This window comes from Centruroides sculpturatus, unplaced genomic scaffold (genome assembly GCF_000671375.1).
Source record: "Centruroides sculpturatus isolate CEXI.00-Female unplaced genomic scaffold, Cexi_2.0 scaffold37, whole genome shotgun sequence".
Classification (NCBI taxonomy): Eukaryota; Metazoa; Arthropoda; class Arachnida; order Scorpiones; family Buthidae; genus Centruroides; species Centruroides sculpturatus.
The window spans coordinates 1,422,685-1,444,743 of NW_019384346.1; the positions used below are offsets into that span (position 1 = coordinate 1,422,685).

General features: G+C 30.0%; 2 protein-coding genes across 6 annotated transcripts in view; one reads left to right on the forward strand and one right to left on the reverse strand.

Annotated features, from left to right (window-relative positions):
* The window catches only part of LOC111636005 (UDP-GalNAc:beta-1,3-N-acetylgalactosaminyltransferase 2-like), a 28,657-nt gene extending 24,773 nt beyond the window's left edge, over positions 1-3,884 (forward strand). For all 5 annotated transcript variants that reach the window (XM_023381179.1, XM_023381172.1, XM_023381186.1 and 2 more), the window contains 8 exons: positions 2,424-2,519; positions 2,594-2,692; positions 2,767-2,851; positions 2,926-3,109; positions 3,179-3,307; positions 3,380-3,539; positions 3,613-3,669; positions 3,745-3,884. In XM_023381179.1, the coding sequence (XP_023236947.1) occupies positions 2,424-2,519; positions 2,594-2,692; positions 2,767-2,851; positions 2,926-3,109; positions 3,179-3,307; positions 3,380-3,539; positions 3,613-3,669; positions 3,745-3,870 (936 nt within the window). In that variant the 3' untranslated portion in view covers positions 3,871-3,884. The remainder of the gene's footprint in view (positions 1-2,423; positions 2,520-2,593; positions 2,693-2,766; positions 2,852-2,925; positions 3,110-3,178; positions 3,308-3,379; positions 3,540-3,612; positions 3,670-3,744) is intronic.
* The window catches only part of LOC111635997 (U4/U6.U5 tri-snRNP-associated protein 1-like), a 30,646-nt gene continuing 12,461 nt past the window's right edge, over positions 3,875-22,059 (reverse strand). Inside the window, exons 8-16 of the mRNA XM_023381148.1 lie at positions 18,091-18,218; positions 13,993-14,126; positions 12,938-13,108; positions 12,686-12,793; positions 8,847-8,931; positions 6,752-6,842; positions 6,417-6,639; positions 4,078-4,199; positions 3,875-3,995 (exon numbers count right to left, since the gene is read on the reverse strand). Coding sequence (XP_023236916.1) covers positions 3,971-3,995; positions 4,078-4,199; positions 6,417-6,639; positions 6,752-6,842; positions 8,847-8,931; positions 12,686-12,793; positions 12,938-13,108; positions 13,993-14,126; positions 18,091-18,218 — 1,087 coding nt within the window. The 3' untranslated portion in view covers positions 3,875-3,970. The remainder of the gene's footprint in view (positions 3,996-4,077; positions 4,200-6,416; positions 6,640-6,751; positions 6,843-8,846; positions 8,932-12,685; positions 12,794-12,937; positions 13,109-13,992; positions 14,127-18,090; positions 18,219-22,059) is intronic.

Genomic DNA, 22,059 nt, shown 5'->3' on the forward strand with positions numbered 1-22,059 from the left:
CACAAGCAACACTAAGATGCTAGCAGAACGAGTGCTAAGCACAGACTGATGGAGCATGCGCAGAATCTGGGACTTCCCCTCTTCTTGACACTCGTTAAGCGAGTCATTTTTTTACAATTTGTTTTGCTCGTTAAGCAAGTTCCACTGTAAATTTTAAACTTTGAGCAATAGTTCATAACATAAATTGATGAAAATTGTTTTAATATTATGTTTAATAATAACTTCAACAATGCAATTAGGCATTGATTTAATTAAATTGTGTAAGATTTCTGGATCCATTTGAAACAGCACTCGATGATTTCTTGTTTAAGCTCTGAAACTGTCGTAAAATGCTTGTTATTAGCATAAATTTTTCGAGCAAGAATGTACCCATAAGTTCTCAATCAGATTTATGTCTGGTGTGAACAATGAATACTGGCATTGTCCTGTTGGAAAATCCAATTGGGTCCTCCAATTTCTTTTCCGATAGGCATTAAATTATATTTTAGGATTTCTTGATAACTTATAGATGTATGTCTACCAGTTAAAATCACTAAATTTGATAAACTATTAAATCCAAAGTAGCCCCACACGACAGCTTTCTGCTTTTAGTTTCCATATTCATGCAATTTCTTTCATACTAAACTCCCTTCATGAGGCATTTTGGAAAGTTTTGATTCAATATTCAAATTATTACTTGACAACAAAGTTAGTGTTATTTATTATTATTTTTGTACCTTTAAGTTTCTTTGCTAGAAATTTTACAATTCTGTTTTATCATCTATACTTTTGGTACAGCCAAAAATATATTTTTGTTGTTAAATTATTAATATAATGATCTTTAATTTTAGAATTATCAAAAATCAGTGTACAGTAATTGGCATATACAAATGAAATGATTTACATTTCTCTTAAATTACTAACAATTGTAAAAAGTAGTAAAATGCTGATTATCTATATACAGTAATATCTTGGTTTTCGTCTTTGTCGATTTTTTTCACGGAAAATTTGTCTTGGTTTTCCTACATGAACTCCTGCTAATTTTGTGAAAACATAGGGTGACCCACACATTTTCCTGCTCAGTGTGTTGTTATTTCTCATTGTGTGAGCATTACCCAGCATGCCTAGCAAAACAATTCCATTGCTTTCCTTTTAGCTCAGTCGTAGGACCGAAGAAAGTTTCCAGATCTAGCAGCCCTTCAAATGCCATGTTAACATTCATTTATTCTTTACATTAGTCTTTTATATTCATTTTATATAAATTATATATTGTTTTTAGTATTAAGCACAATATTTATGCTCTATAAAATATGTTTTAGGTATGTATTTTGGAGTGTCTAGAACAAATTAATTGGTTTTACATTGGTTCATATGGAAATAACTGCCTCGGTTTTGGATTTCGTCTATTGTTTTTGGCCAGATTATCGATGAAAACTGAGATATCATTGTACTTTTGGGATGCACTGTAAGCATTCATAATAACCGATACATAATTTATTGTGTTCATATATTTTTTCATTTCATATCAATTAGTTGACTTCATGAAATAAAATATTTAAATCATGTTATGACCAAAATTATTTTAATATTTTATTAAACTTTAAAATTTCTAAGCATTTCAATGTTTGAAAAACAAACAAGTTAATATAATGACAAGATTTTTCTTATTAATAAAACTTTCTTGTTTAATAAAACTTTTGACTTACTTTATTGTAAAAACTGTAATTAATATGAAACTTTTCAATGTAAATTATATACATATATGAAGTATGAAAATTGACATATAATTAAATATATTGCATATTTAATTACATAAGCTATTATATCATCAGTAATTGAGGAGTTCTATGGAATAAGGTACAGTACCTAAATGTACTTAAATATCTTTCTCAGTTAAGCATATTGAGTAAGGTTTTACAGGTATGGATTTTCTTTATGCTGTAATAAGCACTTTACTCACTTCATAATAAATCTCATGCAAAAAAGAACAGTATTTTGAGAATTCCCAAAAGCATCTAAATTTAACTTTGGTATTTTTTTCCATAGAACTCAATTATAAAACATTAAATTTTGAGGAATAACAGAATTGTTTTCATTCTGTTCAAATAAAATCCTGTAAACTTGCATCAAACAAAACTTATTGAAGTTAAACATATTTCTTTAACTGCAGGTATCCCTTGATGCTACTGCGTATATCAAAATTGCATCAATCAAATAAGCCCGGTAAAGGCATTTTAATTAAAACTTTTGCTGCATATATAAAGGGATTGCCTCAATTAAATTCAGTGTTAAGCAAGGGATACCTGTATTAAATTGAAGTCCTAAACTCCAATAGTATGACGAGCTGTTAATTTCACATTTAATCTGTATGAAAAACAATTCCATGAAAAAATTAATATAATATAAAATGTTACATTTTAATGATAAACCTCCACTATATGTAGGAAATAGTCGTCAAGACCATGATCAATTTCGAAGGATTTAATACAGAGGTCAACGGATTTTTATATCGCTCTGTAACACCTTATTTATTACCAAAGGTATTAATTTTATTATTTTTTTAAAAATAATAATAAAATTCATAATTTTTAATAGAAAATTAGCTATATTTAAGAGATTTGAAGGTGTATTACTTGTTGAAGGAGTGTTATCAAGAAAAGCCTTATCACTTGTTGAATGGAATAATGGAAGTGGATTAATAACCTTTCAAAGAGTAAAACTGAAAATTAATTTTAATTTGTAATTTACAGACTGCCATTCTGATTAATTGTGGATTGTAACTTTCAGATTTATAAAATGGCAGACGATTCGGAGTCGATGGAATTTGATAACAAGAATCTTGTCGCTCCGAGCATGATGTTTGCTCTGTCTGGTAAATATGCTTTTGGTTTTTGTAATTTAATTTTACTTTGATTAAAATTCAATTGTATGATATTTTATTTCTAGATCGAAATAATTTTTTAAATTTTGAGACTGACAGAAAAAATGCAATAAGTAATTGGAAAAAATCACTTCTGTTAACAAGTTTAAATCTACAGAGAGAATTAGAGACATGGAATGACATATACTTAGTAGATGTAATAGATGTGTACAGAAATTTACCAGTAAAATTATTGAAGTTTTTAAATGGGTAAGATTTTTTAAAACACAAATTAGAATATAAATATTTGTCTGTAACTATTACAGCTTTAATTTATAGAATAGTCGACAAATATAAATTATTGGCTTTCTTAAAAACTGATGACGACTGTTTTATTCATATACCTAACATTGTTAAAGAATTAAGAAACCCAAAATACAAACTCAGTCATAATTGGTGGTGGAGCAGGTAAAATTAGTTATGATTAAATTGTATTACCAAATGTTATAAAATGCCTAAATGGTTATTTTTTATGATTAGATTTAGACGAAACTGGATAGTAAATTATTTTGGAAAATGGAAGGATTTTAATTACGCTTCATTTGTCTATCCAGCTTTTCCTTGTGGAGGTGGCTATGTATTATCTTCTGAAGTAGTGAACTGGATAGCAAATAATGAAAATGCATTATTTCCGTATCAGGTAATTTCTATATAATTTATACCCTACACACAGCTCTTTACATAATTCTTTGTTAATAACAAATATAATCTAGGGTGAAGACGTATCCATAGGAATATGGTTGTCGGCAACAATATTTAAAAAACATGAGGTATCCTAATAAAAGTTTGCCTTTTTTTAAAATAAAAAAGGAAAACTTATGCACTTTTTTTTTTAAATGTTACAGGATGACAGATGGAATTGTGAGGAAGGCTGTCGGGAAAATAGTTTTAACAGAGTTCAGTTATCAAATGAAGACATGTATAAAATTTGGAATACCTATATTTCATGTGGAAACATTTGTCATTGTTAATAAATAAAGTTATTATACAACTTTATTTACTGGTAACGTACAAACACACAACATATTTAAGACATGCACAAAAAAAGAAAATCAATAAAAAAGTTCCTCTTCACTTTGGCTTTGCCAAACTTGTCCTGAAATGAAAAAAAAACAAATTAATTTTATAAAAATTTTTAAAAGAATGTAATATTAACTTTTGTACTGAACAATACTCACTGTGTGAGAGTTTTGTTGCCACCACTTAAAACAATATAAGGTGTCTGCAATTCTTTCTGCTTTTCTTGAAGCATTTTTAATGTGTTTAAAGGTGTGTCTGTCGAACTCATTTGTTTCAGACGCTGTAAGAACAAGAAATTTTAAAATGTAGCCTTACTTTATTTTACCTGTAGATATCATTAAAAATGACTATTGCTGATTTTATAAATCATGATTAAAGAGAATATTTAATTTCTTAGTGTCATGTCAACATTTTCACAAGATACCTGAAAGCAATTGAATTGTCCTAAGTCAATATTAAAATTTTATTCATATAATACCATTTTGTAATTGGACTTTTTTGCCTATCTCTGTTAATTTCTGAAATAGTTTTCTTTAGTTCCCTATTTTATTCAATGGACAGTGCACAGTCATTTTCCATTGCACTACGATAGGTCATTTTAAGGGGCGACCAATAGTTTCTATAAAATCAGATGATCTACCAAATTATCAAGCTGTAGTAAGGCTATCTAATTATAATTACATACAAAATAATTTGTCTTGAGGTAGGTGGTTAAGCCAACACCTCTTGATAAATTAAAATTAATTTCTGGAAGAAAAGAATCGGTCCAGAGGAGGACATGAACTAGCAACTTCATCACCATTTATGCTACCATAGATATAACCATACAGGCTCCAAGTGACCCATACAATTATATCTGAATTAATAGTTCTGAAAGTGAAGATTGGATGGCAGTCCGGGTAGCATAACTGATGACACATCTGCACTGTAAGCAGAAGTTGCAGGTTCGAATTCCTCTCCAGGCATATTATTTTCTTCCAGAAATTAAAATTAAACATTATAAATAACTTATCAAGAGATGGTGGCTAAACCATCTACCTCTAGTTAAATTATTAATCTACTGGATTATCTGGCTTTAAACCCCTTAAGTTCAAATTATTGGGTTTGTGAAGTTATTTTTTATATATATTTCTATAAACAAAAAATGTGCAGAATTCCAAATAGCATTTTCTGATGTAAATACATTTTCAGAACAAAGAAAGATATTTTGAATTCAGTATTTGAAAATTCCATATTTATGCAAGACCTTTGTACAAGGGGGGACCTAAAAAAACCAAACTGAGAGCACACTCTTCCATTACATTGGGTTAGTAGATACGTTCATGAAACAGCTGTGCAAACAGCGTCGGTTTGTAGGTTTACGTTTGAGCGTAGTGTTGTGTTTCTCGTACTGTTATTTTGTTCTGCCTGCGAAGTTGTGGGTATCCTTCAACATCTCAAAACGATGAAAACATTGAAAAAATCCGCCAAAAAAGTGTTACGACATCTGCGAGAGGATGTGTGAAGGAAACACCCAGAAATTTGGCGAGCAGGTGACTGGTTTGTTCATCATGACAACGCCCCCGCACACATGGCCTTACAAGTGACCCACTACTTGGCCTGTCATTCCCCACCCTCCATATTCACCAGACCTAGTCCCGTGTGACTTTTTTCTGTTTCTGAGAATGAAGAAAAATCTAAAAGGGAAGCAATTTGATGATGTGGAGGCGATAAAAACAGCTTCGCTAAGGGCACTGAATGATATCAAGGTTGAAGAGTTCCAGAGATGCTTCAAACAGTTGGGAAAAAGACTTCACAAGTGCATTGCATCTAATGGAGAGTACTTTGAAGGTGACTGAAGAAATTTTGTAAAAAAGTTAATAAATAAAGTTTTTATACAAAATATCTGGTTTTTTTTTTGGTATGAGATAAGACAATGCAACATGAGGATAACCTGTCAAATTATACCTATATAATATTAGCTATAATATTTAGTAAAAAACTGAAAAATTAATATTTTATTTTCTGTTAAAATTTAAGTAAAAAAAAAGTAGCAATTCTAAATTTTTATATGGTTGATAGTCCATATAAAATTACTATTAACTGAAATTTATAATTTAATAAATCATTTTGTAATTAATTTTGGCTAAACATAATATTGAAAGAAAATTGAATAGCATTGCCAAATACTAACATGAAAACTTATTGAGAGTTGACAGTATTTTATATCTTTAGATTTTAAGTTTAATGTAAAAAATTCTAAAATTCTGTAAATTAATATTGAGATTTGTCCGAATTTTTGTATAATACACAAAAGGAAGCACAAATTTCAATATGAATTTACACAAAAAACAATAGAATAGAATAAAATCAATCCAATCTGATTTACTGAAAGTTTTGTTGTAAAAAAAACCAATGCTGACTAAATATACACTAAAATGAAATCAGATATTTATAAAACCCAGAAAAATTGTTTATGTGCTTTTTATGATTCAATTTTAATCAAAATAACGCTTACCGCATCTTGATCTAATTTCTTCATTCTTTTGTCGACTTTATTTTTCCCAGGTCCTTTTCCGTGAAATTTATGAGATAAATATCTAAATGCTTCTTTTGCTGTCAATATTCTACCACTGTCATCAATATATTCCAATTTGACATCTGGTTTGTATGTGTCTTTCTCTTTGAAATCTTGAATCGGTCCCGTGTAACGATCTCGTTTCCCAAATTTGTCATCTTCACTGTTTTAAAGATAAAAGTTATGGCTTTAATGAAAATAAAGTTAAAAATTTAGCACTTGATTGAAATTTATTATGATCATTCATTAATTATTAATTAGATACAAAATCTTACTAAAACTTTTCTTCTATGGTATAAGTTTGTGCTTGTAATTGACTTGGTCTTGGAGCACTTGACAGTTTTTTAGATTCTTGTTCTAAGTAACCTGAAAATATAAAAATTACAAAATTGTAATTATGTAATTTTTAGAATTGATTTTCACAACAACAGTAATTTAATATCTTTGCAGATAACCTTCAGATTATATATATTTAAAAGTAAGTGCAAGTTTTGTGCCAAATTTAAATTGCAATTATGAACTCATCAAAAGGCTTTTCCTTGTCTAAAGTTACTAAGAACACCTTTAGAAAGATGCAAAAAATTCTGTCCACTGCATGGAAAAAATTGCAGATGCTCATAATTAGCAAGAACAAATGGACAAAAAATTACCAAATACATATAACTTGCTTTAAGTTTGCTCCCTTTCATTTTGTGTACAGTACATTCAAATAGAAATGTCTATTAATATCAATCTACAAAAGTGATATGTAGATATGCGAGAGACCGGATGAGATGAAAATTTTAATTAACTGCAACAAAATATATCAAATTTGTTTAAATTAACGCTTAAATTTCACATATTATATAAAGAAAAATGTTCCCAACACAAAAAAAAAAAAGGAAGGATGTGATCGCGCATCTTTCCCCCAGATCTACTTCCTTTCCCAAGGTGACACATCTGAATGTATGTCACCTTGGAACTTTCATCCAAAATTCACCTATTGGTCAAAAAATACTTAACATTGCCAAAAGTGGGCATTAAAATCAAGGGGAGGACTTCCGAAATAAAACAATAACATTGGAACCAACACAGAGAGTTCGCCTATCCCTATCCTTGTGTAAGTGTATTCCAGTCATCTCCACTGCCAATCCGTTCAACCACCACTGCTGCCGGACCATAGCTGTGTTTACCTACCAGAAATTCAACCATAAACTGTTCCATCCAGGAGTATTACCCAATCCAGCAGGAACCTCTTCACCTCTTCGTCAAGATGATCCACGGCATCAATCAACCTATCAATCAAGGTATTTAACCTCGCTCAAAAGGATGTAAACTAACTAACTCTCTCTCTTTCTGTGTTAGGAACCCATAAACTTCAATACTCAATTATTTAAGTAAGTTGTAGTGTGCACTTCTTTCAGCTGCATTGTCTCTCAGGATGTTCAACTCCTGAATCTGACCACTCACGCACGAAAGAACGAATTGCCATCACCGACCCTTTGGTCACAGATAAATATATGATAACTATTCCCTAACAACATATCTCAACCATCCAGTTCTCTGAAATTATATAAGTTCATTGCTATAAAATGATTAAGCATGCAGCCAAGCCAGGTCAGTTTTGTTTATACAACGATGGCATTACTTTGCTAACAAAATCAAAGCTAAAGATGATGATGTCATCTTTAGCTTTGATTTCATCAAAGGGGGCTGGCAAAACTGGATTTTAAATTTCCCCAACTTTTCCAGGTACTTTTCAAAATTTACCAAAATATTGATTGGCGAGATGTAAAATAATGTAAATTTTAAGTGATCCCCAACTTATGGCAATCTTGTACTTAAGACAGTCAGAACTCTTATATTAAAAATATATTTCTGAATCCCAATAATCATTTGTTCTAATTATGAGGTACAATAATTATGACACTGCATACACTCACTCCTCTTCTTCAAAGCTCCACATGCTTTCAACTGGTTATGTCCATAATATAAGAACATCAATATTTTTTCAATTGTTATATGTTTGTAACTGAAATAAGATTAAATAAAGTATAAAGAGAATTTCAGAATTAATTCTACGAGTCAGAAACAAAATGTCTAGAAAAATCAAATATTTTCAAAAATATTTAAATTTTGAGAAGTTTTAATAATGTTTAAGTACACTAACCATTCTGTGCATAATAAAATAACTCATAAGTGACATTTTAAAAACAAGACAAAGAAGGCAGATATTTCAAGAAATGTATTAAAGTACAGTTTGCTTTTCAAACAAGAAATCTTTACATTTGGAACCTATTCATTTTAATTTCTTTTGTTACTTGTATAAGATAATACATTTAAAACAGAAATAAAAGTAAAATAATAATGAAAATAATAAGAGCAATTTACCTTTCTTCATAGCTAATGCTAAAGCTCCTGCTAAACCACAACTGACATCAGGTTCTTCTTCTAGAATTGGTTCGTTTTCTCTATTCTAAGATAAAAATTTGATATTAAGTTTCAAAAAATATAATCAAATAAAATATGTGAACTTATTACATCAGGGGTCGGCAACCTTCTTTGACTGAGGATCAAAATCAACCAAAATGTGTGTATTAAGTAGACGTTTCGAATCAATGGTATTTTCATTTTAAAACAGTCTTTTTTGGTGAATAATAAGATAAATTTTATTGAGAAAATAATTACAATACGCTTTAAACATAATAATTATAATTATTATAAAAACAAACAAAACTGAATGAACTTTATTTTTCTCTTTGATATCAATGGCTCCCGATGCTGAATTTGTGACTTCAGTTTAGTCAAATCTGGCTTATAGTTAGTTGTCTTAAAATGAATACAAAGCATCAGAATTTTTGGTAGTTAAGCTGCTCCTGTTCTTACTTAAAATAAATTTTGTGTGTGAAAATATTTGCTCACATTTATACATTGAACCAAATGCAGACAAAATGGCAAAGCCAATTTTTTTTCAGAGATGAAAACTTAATAGGAAGTGATATCCAACATGTTGATATCATGAAAAGATCATAATTTTCTGATTTTTCCAAATGTTTCTGCAATGTCTTTAATTTATCCATTCATAATACCGAACTTTTAAAATCAATCATTTCTAAACTAAAATTGTCAACTTTAAGATATTGAAAATACTGCAAATCTAAAACATTTTCATCGGGCTTTATTATAAAAGTAAACTTTTCACTGTGCTTCTTCGAATTTGAAAGTCAATTTCAAATTTTTCTTTTAATACACAAAATCCAACTTTTGAACATATTAAGATTGCTCTCATTGATATTTTCTTGTTCATGTTGCCTTTTTAACAAGGAAAAGAAACTAAATTCTTTCTTTTTTGTCTGTTTCAAGTAATATTAATTTTGAAGAAAAACTCTTTCATTTGTCATACATTTTGAAAATTGTGTGATTATTTCCTTGGAGTTGTAGGTTGAAATCATTATAATGGTTCATTATGTCTGTTAAGGACAAAGTCTTAAAAAAGAGTCCGAGATTGATGAACATAATCTTGGACTCTTTTTTAAGACTTTGTAATTTTTAAAAAATTTCATAAAGAAATATTTGTATCTCATCAAAACACTACAAATCTATTAAGAACTTTGCCTCGACTTAATCATCAAATCTCCATATTTTGATTCATTTCCATCATAGAAGCTTATAAGCACCTATGTACTAATGCTGATCATGCTGCTATCATGTTTACGATCTTAACAACGTTTTCCATTACATCTTTAAATTGTTGCATAGATGCCTTTGCAAATAAATTTTCTTCATGTATGATACAATGAAATGATAAAAGTGAGCACCAAGTTCATTTTCCATTAGTTTCACAAATCCAACAGTTTTTCTTCTCATAGCTGGAACACCATCAGTTGTTATGGAAAACAATTTACTTTTTAAATCTAATATTTGCCCCATTTTTGAAATTAATAAACTCTTGTACTTGATAAAAAATGTCAATGCTTTTGGTCGTGTCATTCATAGAAGCAAGACTGCAAAGTTCTTTATTCACTTTTGAACTATTTATTGATGCATATCTAATAACTACCCAAGCCTACCCAACACTATTTACATCGGTACTTTCATCGAGTGCAATGCTAATTATGTCACTAGATTAATTTAACAAATCATTTTTGACCTGTTCATCAATATTTTCAGCTATATCTTCAATGCAACGCTCAACTGTTCTAGCTGACAATGGCATTGCTTTAATTTTCTCAATGATTTGTTTTTTATTTGCAAAGTCATTAAATAAGTGTTCAGAACAATTTATGCATGCATTTTCAAAAATTCACTGTCTGTAAATGGTTTTCCATTGGTACCAATGCTAAGAGCTGCAACAAAGCTGGAAGATGTAGCGTGATTGTGGTAACACGTTTAACAATGTATTCAGATTTTTCTTCATTTGGCATTTCACACACAGTTTTATGTTTTGAAGAAAAGTGTTGCTCAATATTGTAAGTTCTGGCAGTAAGGTAATTACATCTGTGCATAATGTACATATCAATTTGTCAGAATTTTTGATATATCCATACTTTTCTTTCCACACAACTTGAAATAATCTCGTTTTTGCTTTTCCATGGTAATAATTTGTTTTATATAACAATAATTATTTCACTGCGTAACTATAATATAATTGCATCACTATTCTTGTGCTACTGAACAAGTGCTACAACTGAGAGAGAACTGAGAGAACCAGTGTTACAAGATGTCGGTCAAGGAATTATAGATTGGCATTGCCAAACTTATCAATTTCTCCTTGAAATTATGTTACAATTTTTATTTTTTAAAAATAAAAATGCATGTTCGTTACTGCAACTTTGTAATCAAACAAAAATGTTATTATTATTATTTATTTTCAGTTTATTTTTTTATGTATTCTTCAAGTGTTTGTTTCATATTTATGTTTTATAATTTATATATATATACCGTATTATATTTTGTTTTCGGAACTCAAGTGGGTCACTTGAAATTATGAAATGGGTCACTTGGTGACCCACAGATCGTAGGTTGCCAAGACCTGTATTATATATTAAGTTAATTCTTTTATAATGTTGACTAAATAGTGCCAAATCTTACATTAATTAACATATCTGTTACATGCTTGCCCATCATGACAGAGCCAACTTATTTTGTTTGGTGATGAGAGATTTCCCAGTGGTTATTGGTCTAGTGCTTATGGCTCTCTCCGTCTGTTGTGACGACGAATACGAGTTTGTGAAATCTCGGCCAAAGATGTTGATTATCTATTATGGACCTGGCTAATCAAATAGTGGAGTTTATTTTTGCAAAACAAAAATACCAATGATCTACTACTATATTTTCATTAGATTATATATAATTATGTTTTATAGCATAAGTGTGTCCAAGTATAATGGAATTCTAGATTTTGAGAAGACACGTTATTATTAATTATATAGTTGCATTTATTTTTCATGAATGATAAAATATTTTAGTTTCCATTTATCACAGAAATAGTAAGTTTGGGGTTCCTACTCAAACTGAATTATAGTAATCCACACTTGCTGATTGGCCTGATGAGGGACTATAAGTACAAAATGCATTTCTGATATCAATAAAGCATATAGCTTTAACCTGATCTCTGATTCCTTTTTGTTATTTAACCTACAAGGTGTGATAAATCTATAAAGTTAGCTAATCCTAATGTTAAGAAAAAACAGTTTCTTGTTATCACAGCTTTCCTTTATGTTTGATTGTAGCTTGAAAAAACAGTAGTCTTAATACATGTCATCTGCACACTGGTTCATGGGTCAATTTCACTAGGATACAAAACAATGTTCTGACAATATAACATTGTATAATCTTCCGTCTGAAGAAGATACTAATGTCACATTCTTCATCCATTATATATCTGATACAAATTTATTGACAGCAGATACTAAAACTTATAAACTTATCTTTTTGTGACATCATCAATGTTGTGCATATTTATTTGCATGATAAATTCTCTAATTTTTTCAGTTTGTAATATTTTTTAGGTAAAATACTTTGGAATAATAGTCATAAGCAGTCAATTATTGATAGTTTTAATAAAAACACAAGTGACATTATAGCTATTTTAAATTTGCATGCTCATTCATTATAATTAAATTTCTTTGCAACATATATAATATCTTTATCAAAGCTACTTCTTGCCTAAATATAGCTATTTAATAATAAAATATTTGTTTAAAAGTGACAATTCAAATTCAACGTACTTTAATTTCAACTGGTTTTTCTTCGATGTCCACTTCATTCCAAGCTCCCCTGTTTTGTGCTTCTTGTTCCAGACGTTTCTTTTCTTCAACCAGTTCTTTCTCATAATCCTAAAATTCATATTATAAATTATTTTATTAGTCTTACTTTTCATAAGATATTATAATTAATAATTGTTAAAAAATTATAAAAACTTTTATTCTGCTCTATTTGGAATTTTAAAATAAATGTTCTAAATTTCTACAAAAAATTACCATTAATTCTTCAGCTTCTTCATCTCTGTTTCCAGACATTCCATAGGTGGGTATTTCTCCTAAAGTACGACAAAATTCTGCAGTGGAATTCAACACAATTGACCCAATTTTGTTTTGACTTAATGATGCGCCAGTTGAATTGATTTCAGAGTTCTTAATAGCTTCAGCTACCTACAAAAAGACAATTTTTAAAAATTTATCTTATCTTTCATTTCAATTTCAAAACATTTTATTTTGAAAACTTTCAAATTAGTGCTTTTCAAAATCCAGAGATATACAATTTCACTAAAATTATAAATATATTTTAGAATTAGTCACATTATTTTAATCATACATATTTATTTTTAAATGTAATAATCATTTAGAATGACACATTTTTACATTCATGAATAAAAAATTTTCTAATTTTCCCTTCAACCATTCTCTCACAACAAACTGACTTTCAACTTTGTGTTAATGTTGTTAATGTCAAATTTATTCAAATAAAAAAAAAAATGTTTAATAATAAGAACACAAGCTTAATAAGTATTATTAACATTAATTTTATGTAGTTTTCCTTTCTCCATGGCCTGTTTTGCCATCTTTCACTGTTGATGATAATTCTTTACTAATTCAAACTGTTAATGATCTTGAAATTATTTTTGATAAGGATTAATAATAATGGTAATAATTATAATTATTATTATTAATACAATAAGAATAATAAATTCAAGTATCAATTGTTTTATGTCAAGTAGATCAACAATCTTTCTAAGGAAAGAATGAAGATTACATTTGATTTTTACCATGACAAATTCTTATATTATTGATATTTACCAAATTCCAGCCCAATTGTTGAACATATTTTTTGTGTAGTTATATTTATGTCACCTTTTCTTAAACTAATAAAATGCTGTAATACATTTATATGTAAACACGTTCAAAAATTCTTAAGACTCAAACAGTCTAGCCTGATAAAGGCCTGTAAATAAGGTTTAAAAATAGTTTGTTGGAATTTAAGGATTTTATTTTATCATACTAATTAACTAATTAAGCGTATATTGTTAAATCTTTACCTTTTCTGATCTAGATGATAATATTTCTTTCTGTTTAAGTTTTCTAGCTTTTGTCAATGCCATCTGCAATTCCAGCTCTGCTTTATCTTCTTCTACTGGTACACCAGTTAAATCTTCTTCTGGTCCCATAATTTCTAATTAAGAAAATTTAGTTATTAATTTTGCATTCAAATTTAGAAATAAGAAATGTAACATTATTAATGAAATATTTGAAGTCTAAGACCAGACCACAATCCTTTCTAACTTCAGTACACTAAAATTATATTGGATAATGATTTAAGCCAAAAACATTCTTTTTCTGGAATCCAAAGTTTTTGGCTTCCAGAAAAAGAAACTTTATTTTTAATAGTTTACAATATAGTGCTATGATTTACTGAAATAAATATGAAGGAAATAGAGAAAAGAAAAAGTATGACAACATTAGGAAAGATGATATAAAAAAAAGTATATGATATGTGAGAAGAGCTTAGGGTAAATGAAATTTCAGTTACAAGTTATGAAAATTAAGAATTAAGGAAATTACAACAGAGAGCATGAAAAAGAATCACGTAAAGAAAATAGATGCAAAAAGTAATCTTAAAGTCTCTTGAATAAATTAAGCACAAGAATAGCAATAAGGAAAAACCATATTTAAACAACAAACAATGAAGAGCCTTGTTAGTTTTGAAGACTAAACAAGATAAAAAATGCAAAAATACCATTGACATTCAAGAATAAAGAGAAGACATCATACCTAGTGTTAGAAAAAATTTTACATTCTAATTAAAATTTAAATTATTTATAATTTAGTCATTGAATTTGTATTCTATTACAGTTTTGAATACTACTCCACTAAATTTGATTGTATTATCAGTTGTTTATTGTACTTTGTATGAATATGAAATTATCAAAAAAATTTCAAAATGTGTACAGAAGCTGAGAAACATCACTAGCTGCTATTATTTCTACTTAGTATACAGTCAAATTTAGTGTGCTACGATGTGCAATCTTGGAGATTGTTTATTTATATAATGTTCTTTCCTAAAAAAGAATAGCACTTTTCCCATTCCTTATATACTTGGGATGATCAAAAAATAACTTTACAAAGCCAATAACACAAATACTTTCATTGCAAAAATGAAAACATAAAAGATTTATCCGCAAACAATATGCTACTCAACAAAATCACCAAGCCTGTTCAGACATTTATCACATAATGTAATGAGTTTGTTTATCCCATCCTAGAGGATTTGATCCCGGGATCCCGACCACTTTTCAGTCCCAAAAATTTCGGGATTAAGTTTTCCTAATCCTGAGATTTTCGGGATTGACATCATTTTAAAAAAAGTTACAAAATAGACTGCATGAAGCGAAACGTTCAGTGCCAGTGCTTTTAACAGAATTGCTTGCCTATCATTTTAATATAAAATACAAGAAATTTTATTCCAAGCAAGCAGCAGAAATTAACCTAGCGGGCTTGCGATGCTTGCTTGGAATAAAACTTCTTGTATTTTCAACTAAAATGATAGGCAAGCAGTTCTCACTGGGTTACTTGGTAATATACTTCATTTTTGTATTTTTGAATTTTCGCGGGCGCCAATCGATTTTCTGGCGCAGTCGAGAGCACTACTCAGTGCGTTTTACCTGTCAATGTGTCAGCCATCTTGTTTTGCCAGTGTAGTTAATATAGACCCGACGCCTCTCGCTTAGGGGGGTCGACCTTAGGTGAAAAGGTTACGACCCTCGCCTTGCCCGCGATCTGTCAGGATGATGCGAGAAAGTCTTTTTACGTTTCGGGGTAGTGGTTTGCTGGACGCTGAGAGACTCACACAGAGACCGAATTTACAAAATTAACGCGTTTATTTTTAGAAAGACATGCTTACAATGATCGAAACAATCGGGATTGTAGCCTTTACTCCTACAATCCCGATCCGTGTCGACCGGACTGTTTTCTTCCATCCTCCCCGTGTCCTCGAAGCTTATAAGTATTTACTAACGATTCCTCCAACTTCCATCAAACCTAAACGCGTTTTCTCAGCAGCTGCATATATGTGCAACAAATTGAGAAGCAGACTTGGTGATGAGACACTGGATGCGTTGTTATTTCTCAGATCATATTTTCGCAATTCAAATTAGAATGTTCCTATTAGATTAGTTTTCTTTATATTTAAGAAAAATGTGACTGATTAATATTATTTTTAAATACTTTTTGCTAAGAAACTTACTTTACTACCTACTTACTAGGTTGTTATATGAAAGTAGTCTATTTAGTCGATGTTAAGAGAGATTTTTGTTAATTTTCAACGTTTATTTGCATAGTTTGTTACATAAAGGTTTTTTCAATTTATGTGAGTTTAAAGAGATCTCAGTGATGCTTAAAAAAGAATAAATTTAACATGAAACAGTGATTTTAAGTCTGGTTAGTCTGACTGTAAGTCTGATTAGTTAGAGTGATTAAATTAACTAGGTGTATACCGTAAAATACGTTGATTTTTGTCTAAATTTTTATTTTTGATTTCTGTAAGATTTTCTTATTTTTTATTAACCCTCAATACCGAAATAATCCTGGGATCCCGGGATTGAATAAGTATAATCCCGAAATCCCGGGATTAGAAATAAGGACCGGGATCGAATTCCCTATCCCATCCTCAAAAAGTTTCCGTCTCTATTTCTCTAGCCACACAATGACAGTAGCATTAGTAGCAAAATGGCAACTGCCTGTGTGTTCCTTCAAACGTGAGAAAATGTGAAAGTCAGAACGCATCTTATCTGGGCTGTCTGGAGAATAACGAAGAACCTCCGATTGAAATGTCTGCAAATAATCCAATCTCGTATGCCATATGCAGCTGGTGCTGTCATAGAGAATATCACCTTGGCTAAGAAGTATTATGTAAATTATGTACATTTTTTCATCCATTTGCAAACCTGTGATATCATTTTGAAACACCTGACATTGTCACCACACATCTCAATGAGCTGACAATAAATTTCAGCAGATGGAACCTTTTCAGCCTACAAAAAATTGAATGACTGCTTCGACATCTTTGTAAAACTACTTTTCTAACACTGTCATTTGGAAATGCTACATCACAACTGCCTATATTCATGCTTCATTTTAACCACCTATGTTGCCAATATGGGTCTACTTATAATGTAAATACATTTGATGGTTCTTTTATTTTTAAACTGCAGACTTTGTAAAGTTACTTTTTGATCATCTCTCACACGAATTTTGAAAAGTTGTTGATGAAGTATGTAACTATTAGTCCAAACATACAATATTCCCAACATTCATTTCTTGTTCAAAAACTTTTAAAAATACTCATAGAAATAAATTGACAAAGTTTCAATAAATTAGATACAAACTATTGAAATCATCAAGTAACAATAGACGATTAACATTAATAGTCCATCTAATCATTTGGATACATAAGTAAAAACTTGGGTAGCAAAAACACCAGATATAGCTTGACATTTATGAGTGCTTCATGTTATATATTATTTAGCATTACATTGGTAGAATAATAAATTGATTATTGTATATGATTGATGTGTTTCATCATAAGAAAAACAACTGGCAGTTTTTGCTGCTTTATTCAGACATACATTATGATCATGACTTCAGCAAAAGAATCAATCATCATCTTAGCAACTCTAAAAAAACTTTTATTCCAAGAAGGATAGGTATTTTTAATCTTTTAGCAATCCTTACCAATAAAAATCAACAAATTATTAATAAAATAGAAAATGATGCCATGTTAAGTCTGTATTCATGCTAAAAATATGACCACCGTGTCATACGTTTCGTATAAAATCTTCAGGTAAGTTTGGCTTAAATTATTGACTGAGGGTTGTTCGTTTGTATCAACAAATAGAAAAATGAATGACAGATTGATCATTTAATGCTAGGAAATAAAGAGAATGAACTGTATCATATGATTTGCTTCAAACTGACAGCCATTACATTATAAGAAAACAAGAAAATAATTAAAAATAAAATATTTGAATTTATATACTTTAATATGTAGCATAAATTTTGAGAAATAAAGAAATTTAAAAAATTATTTAATTTGCATTACTGATAAAATTATTTAATATGATTTAATGAAATACACATACCAGGTTCCTCCAGATCATTTTTATCTATTTCCATATCTACAGCTTCTGTAAGTGAGTTATATAAATATTCTTCTTCTTTTTCATTTACTTTATTGCTCTGTTTTACTGCAACATTCTTAGTAGTCTTTCTGTATTTTATAAATAAGTAAAAATCAGTTTTGTTTTAATATCCGAATACATCGTTCAGAAAAATAACTTAATAAATTACAATTTATCATCATAAACTCTGATAAAATATGTTTATTACAGTAAAGTTTTATTAAAACTGAAAAAAATATATTAAATCTATTGATGAAAATGAAAAAATAAATAGGGAGTAAATTCTGGTTAACATTTAAAAAGATATTCTTTTCTATAAATTTTTAAAAAATCCTTTCACATTTCAGCAAATACTAACTAAAGTGGAATTTAAGTTAAATACATAATATTAGCAAGAAAATACAACAATTAAGATAAGAAGAAAAACAATATCAAGAAAATTTGGTGAGAAATGATCAGAAATTAAAAATAAATCAAGAAACATGATAAAGAAAAGTATAAACTTACAAATCTTTCTAAGATAAACTTACACAATAATAGTATATGTTTAATTCTCAGGGTTTAAGCTGTTGCTAGTTTTTTTGCTAAAATGCTACAAGAATCTAGATTTAGCAACAACTTTCTTGGCACATTTCATTAAAAAAACTAATGTTTTCCAAATGGTTAACTAGTGATGGGACAATACCAAATTCTTCTAGATTCTGCTGAAAATTCCCAATTCTCATTCTTTTTAATACTTTCTAAAGTTTATTTTAGTTTAGGTAAATTAACAATTTACATTATGAGCACGATACATTTATTAATTAATAAACAAGTGTAAAATTGGTAAATCCAGAATCGATCTTTCAAAAGAAACTGAAAATTCTCCACTTATATATAGATATGCATGCTTTTATTGTGTAGCAGAAAATAAATTTCTAATCTTATTGCTGATAAAGTTAATATTGTAGCACTACCCAAAACAAATTACACCTAATTCCCTTTTACTGGAAAAAAAAAAAAACTATCCCATCAAGTCATCTAAGGTTACCATCTTTGAAAACTGTTTTGTTGGCCAACATGACAACCAGGGGAAGGGGAAGGTGATGAGAAGATGCACTTCTTTTTTTAATGCTTCTCTTAGGAGATCTCTCAGAGCACAGAAGCATGGTTGTAACTTTATCGAGGAATATAACAATATAAAGTCAAACACTGTGATGTGGACCCCATCTATTATCTGCGCTTGCTGTAATCACCTATTAGCCAAATGCAGAACGCCAACACATCGCAAACAGATCTTAGAGCTGGCACATATCATGTGTTACAACTCCATATTCCAGTTTAACAACAGGATCTATCTACAAAAAACATTGGGTATCCATGGACAGTGGACAGCCAGCTTTCTGGTGACTTATGTGAGTTGGTATTATGTAGATTAGAAGAAACTGTCATACCAGAGTATAGGTCCAATATAATTATATATAAGAGATAGGTAGACAACATATTTATCCTATAGAAAACAGAACCAAATGTCAATGATTTTTTAAGTTGCATGAATGACAACCCATATGGACTGACCCTTAAACTGGACCAATTAACTACCACTAATGCCCACTTTCTTAGACATCAACGTCATGCTCAATGGAGGAGTGGTTGAAACTGGTATATATTAAAAACCCAGCTACGTCCTATAATTTATACCAGCAAACTCATCTGACCCTTACACTTATAAAGTTATGGCATTCTGGGCTTTAGTTAGGAGAGTGTATACATACCGTTCCAATTGAAGAGACACTGTAATTGAACTACAGAATCTTGAGCACATCACAGTGGGACAAGGTTACAAAAAAGAACTAATACATGGATTGGCACGAGCCTATTCCAGACCACATGATACACACGGTACCCCAAATAATCAATGGGCTCGCAACAGAGTTCAGAATCAGGACCACACCAACAGGTGCACTATGGTTAAGTACAATCAACTATTTCATGCCTTGTATAAAGAAATTGTAACTAAAATGGGCATCAAATTAATCTACCGAAGGTCCCCCATTATACTTTATTACACAATGCGAAAGACAAGCAGGATGATCTCAGAGCTCCAGGAGCATACAGTATCCTGGTTAGGGATGACAGGTTTGGGCATGACATAGTGTACATAGGCTCCACTAAACGTTTCATCCAACAGAGAGTCCATGAGCATAAATATGACATAGACCATGCTCATTATGCCACCAACCCAGAGGTTCACGCAGACATATCCAATGCCAGACTGATAAAAAGAGCCTTCAATGTGGACCATATTAAGACCCTTAAGGCCATTGAAATATACAGGGCCGGCCTGAAGAGGAGATGTATAAACTCTAAAGATGGCAATGCACTAACATACGCCTGGCACTACATATGCGAAGAGCAGGAAGTCACCAATGCTACATAGCATGCGCATATGTTCCAATTTATTTTGAAACTGAACATTTGAAGTTGATCCAAGGAAAGTCGTTCTAAGTTTGGAATCCTGTTTTCAATTAACCTGAAAGCTGAAAGCAGATCTTGGGTGAGGCTGAAAACATTTGTTCCTGAAATTTAAGCATTACCGGAGATAAAGGTTTGTTGAGTGGGAGTGTTCAAAGTCATTTTATCATTAAAAATGCTTCTGTATAGACAAACTAATTTAACTTGATCAAAACCTTAAATACTTTCATCTATCTAACTCCTTTCTCAAGATTAAAGCAGGACAGACGAACAAGGAATGACAGTAGGAATTTATAGGTCTACAGTTTTTTCAAATTGCAGCCAATAATTTTTCTATAAATGCAATATTACAAGAACATACTTCCCACATAATTTAAGCAATCTGTTGACAAAAGTAAACACTTTATTATCACATGAAAGCAATTATTCTTGCATTTTTACAAGTTTTTTACTTAAATAGTTTTATATGAAGTTTTTTGGACATTAAGGTTAGCAACTTCAATCATCTGGGGCCATCACAACCTGTCTAACAGGATCACTTTTCAAATATTAATAGTAGACTGGTATTAAGTAATAGTCATTAACCATCTCTACCAGGAGGAGGTCAACAACTACTATTGGTCGAATTACTTCAACCCCATTCTATCAGACCAGCAGATGGTGGGATTCAAATAGGAAAATTACATAATACAAAGTTACTGGCAAGCACAAAATATGATTTGAGTGTGCTGAGTTTAAAAATTTTGTTTGTTTTTCCAAAATTTGATTCATTGGCAGATTACTATTTAATATTTGGCTGTGAATGGTACAATTGCTTAGAGTTAGCATTAAAAAATATATGATATGTGAAAAATTTAAGATATATTTTCAATTCCTGTCTATTTGACCATTGAATTTGTGCCATTTTGTACCACCCGAATACTGCAAGAAATGTGACAATGATAAGCTAAAAAAACCAAACTATATGGTTTTCGTTTTAATGTTTGTTATATTATAGTTTTTGATTTATATAACTACGAAGTTTATCTTACATGAGGGTTTATAACACCAAATACCCAATCAAACACATTTTAAAAAGTTTTTATTTCTTTACTGACACAATTTAAAGAATTTTAAAATTGATTTAGATTGGTCATTCAGTGCAATAAATCCTTACATACAATAACATTTGATTTATATAATTACAAAGGTTATAATATAATATATTATAGAAGGATTAAAAGTATGAAATAATCTAATAATCTTAATCTTTGCTGTTGGTATTTTTTATCTGAGCAACACTGGGCTCATCTGTGAGTAATCTAATATATAAAAAAGTTTATTTGATTTTCATATATTTATTTAAAAGCAGTTTGTGCAAACGCAATGAAACTTTACAAGGATCATCCCTCATTAGGAGGAGGATGACAACTTCTGGTTGAATGTCAATATCCCACCTGTCAAGGGTCTGCCTATCTGATAAATAAAACTGCAGCA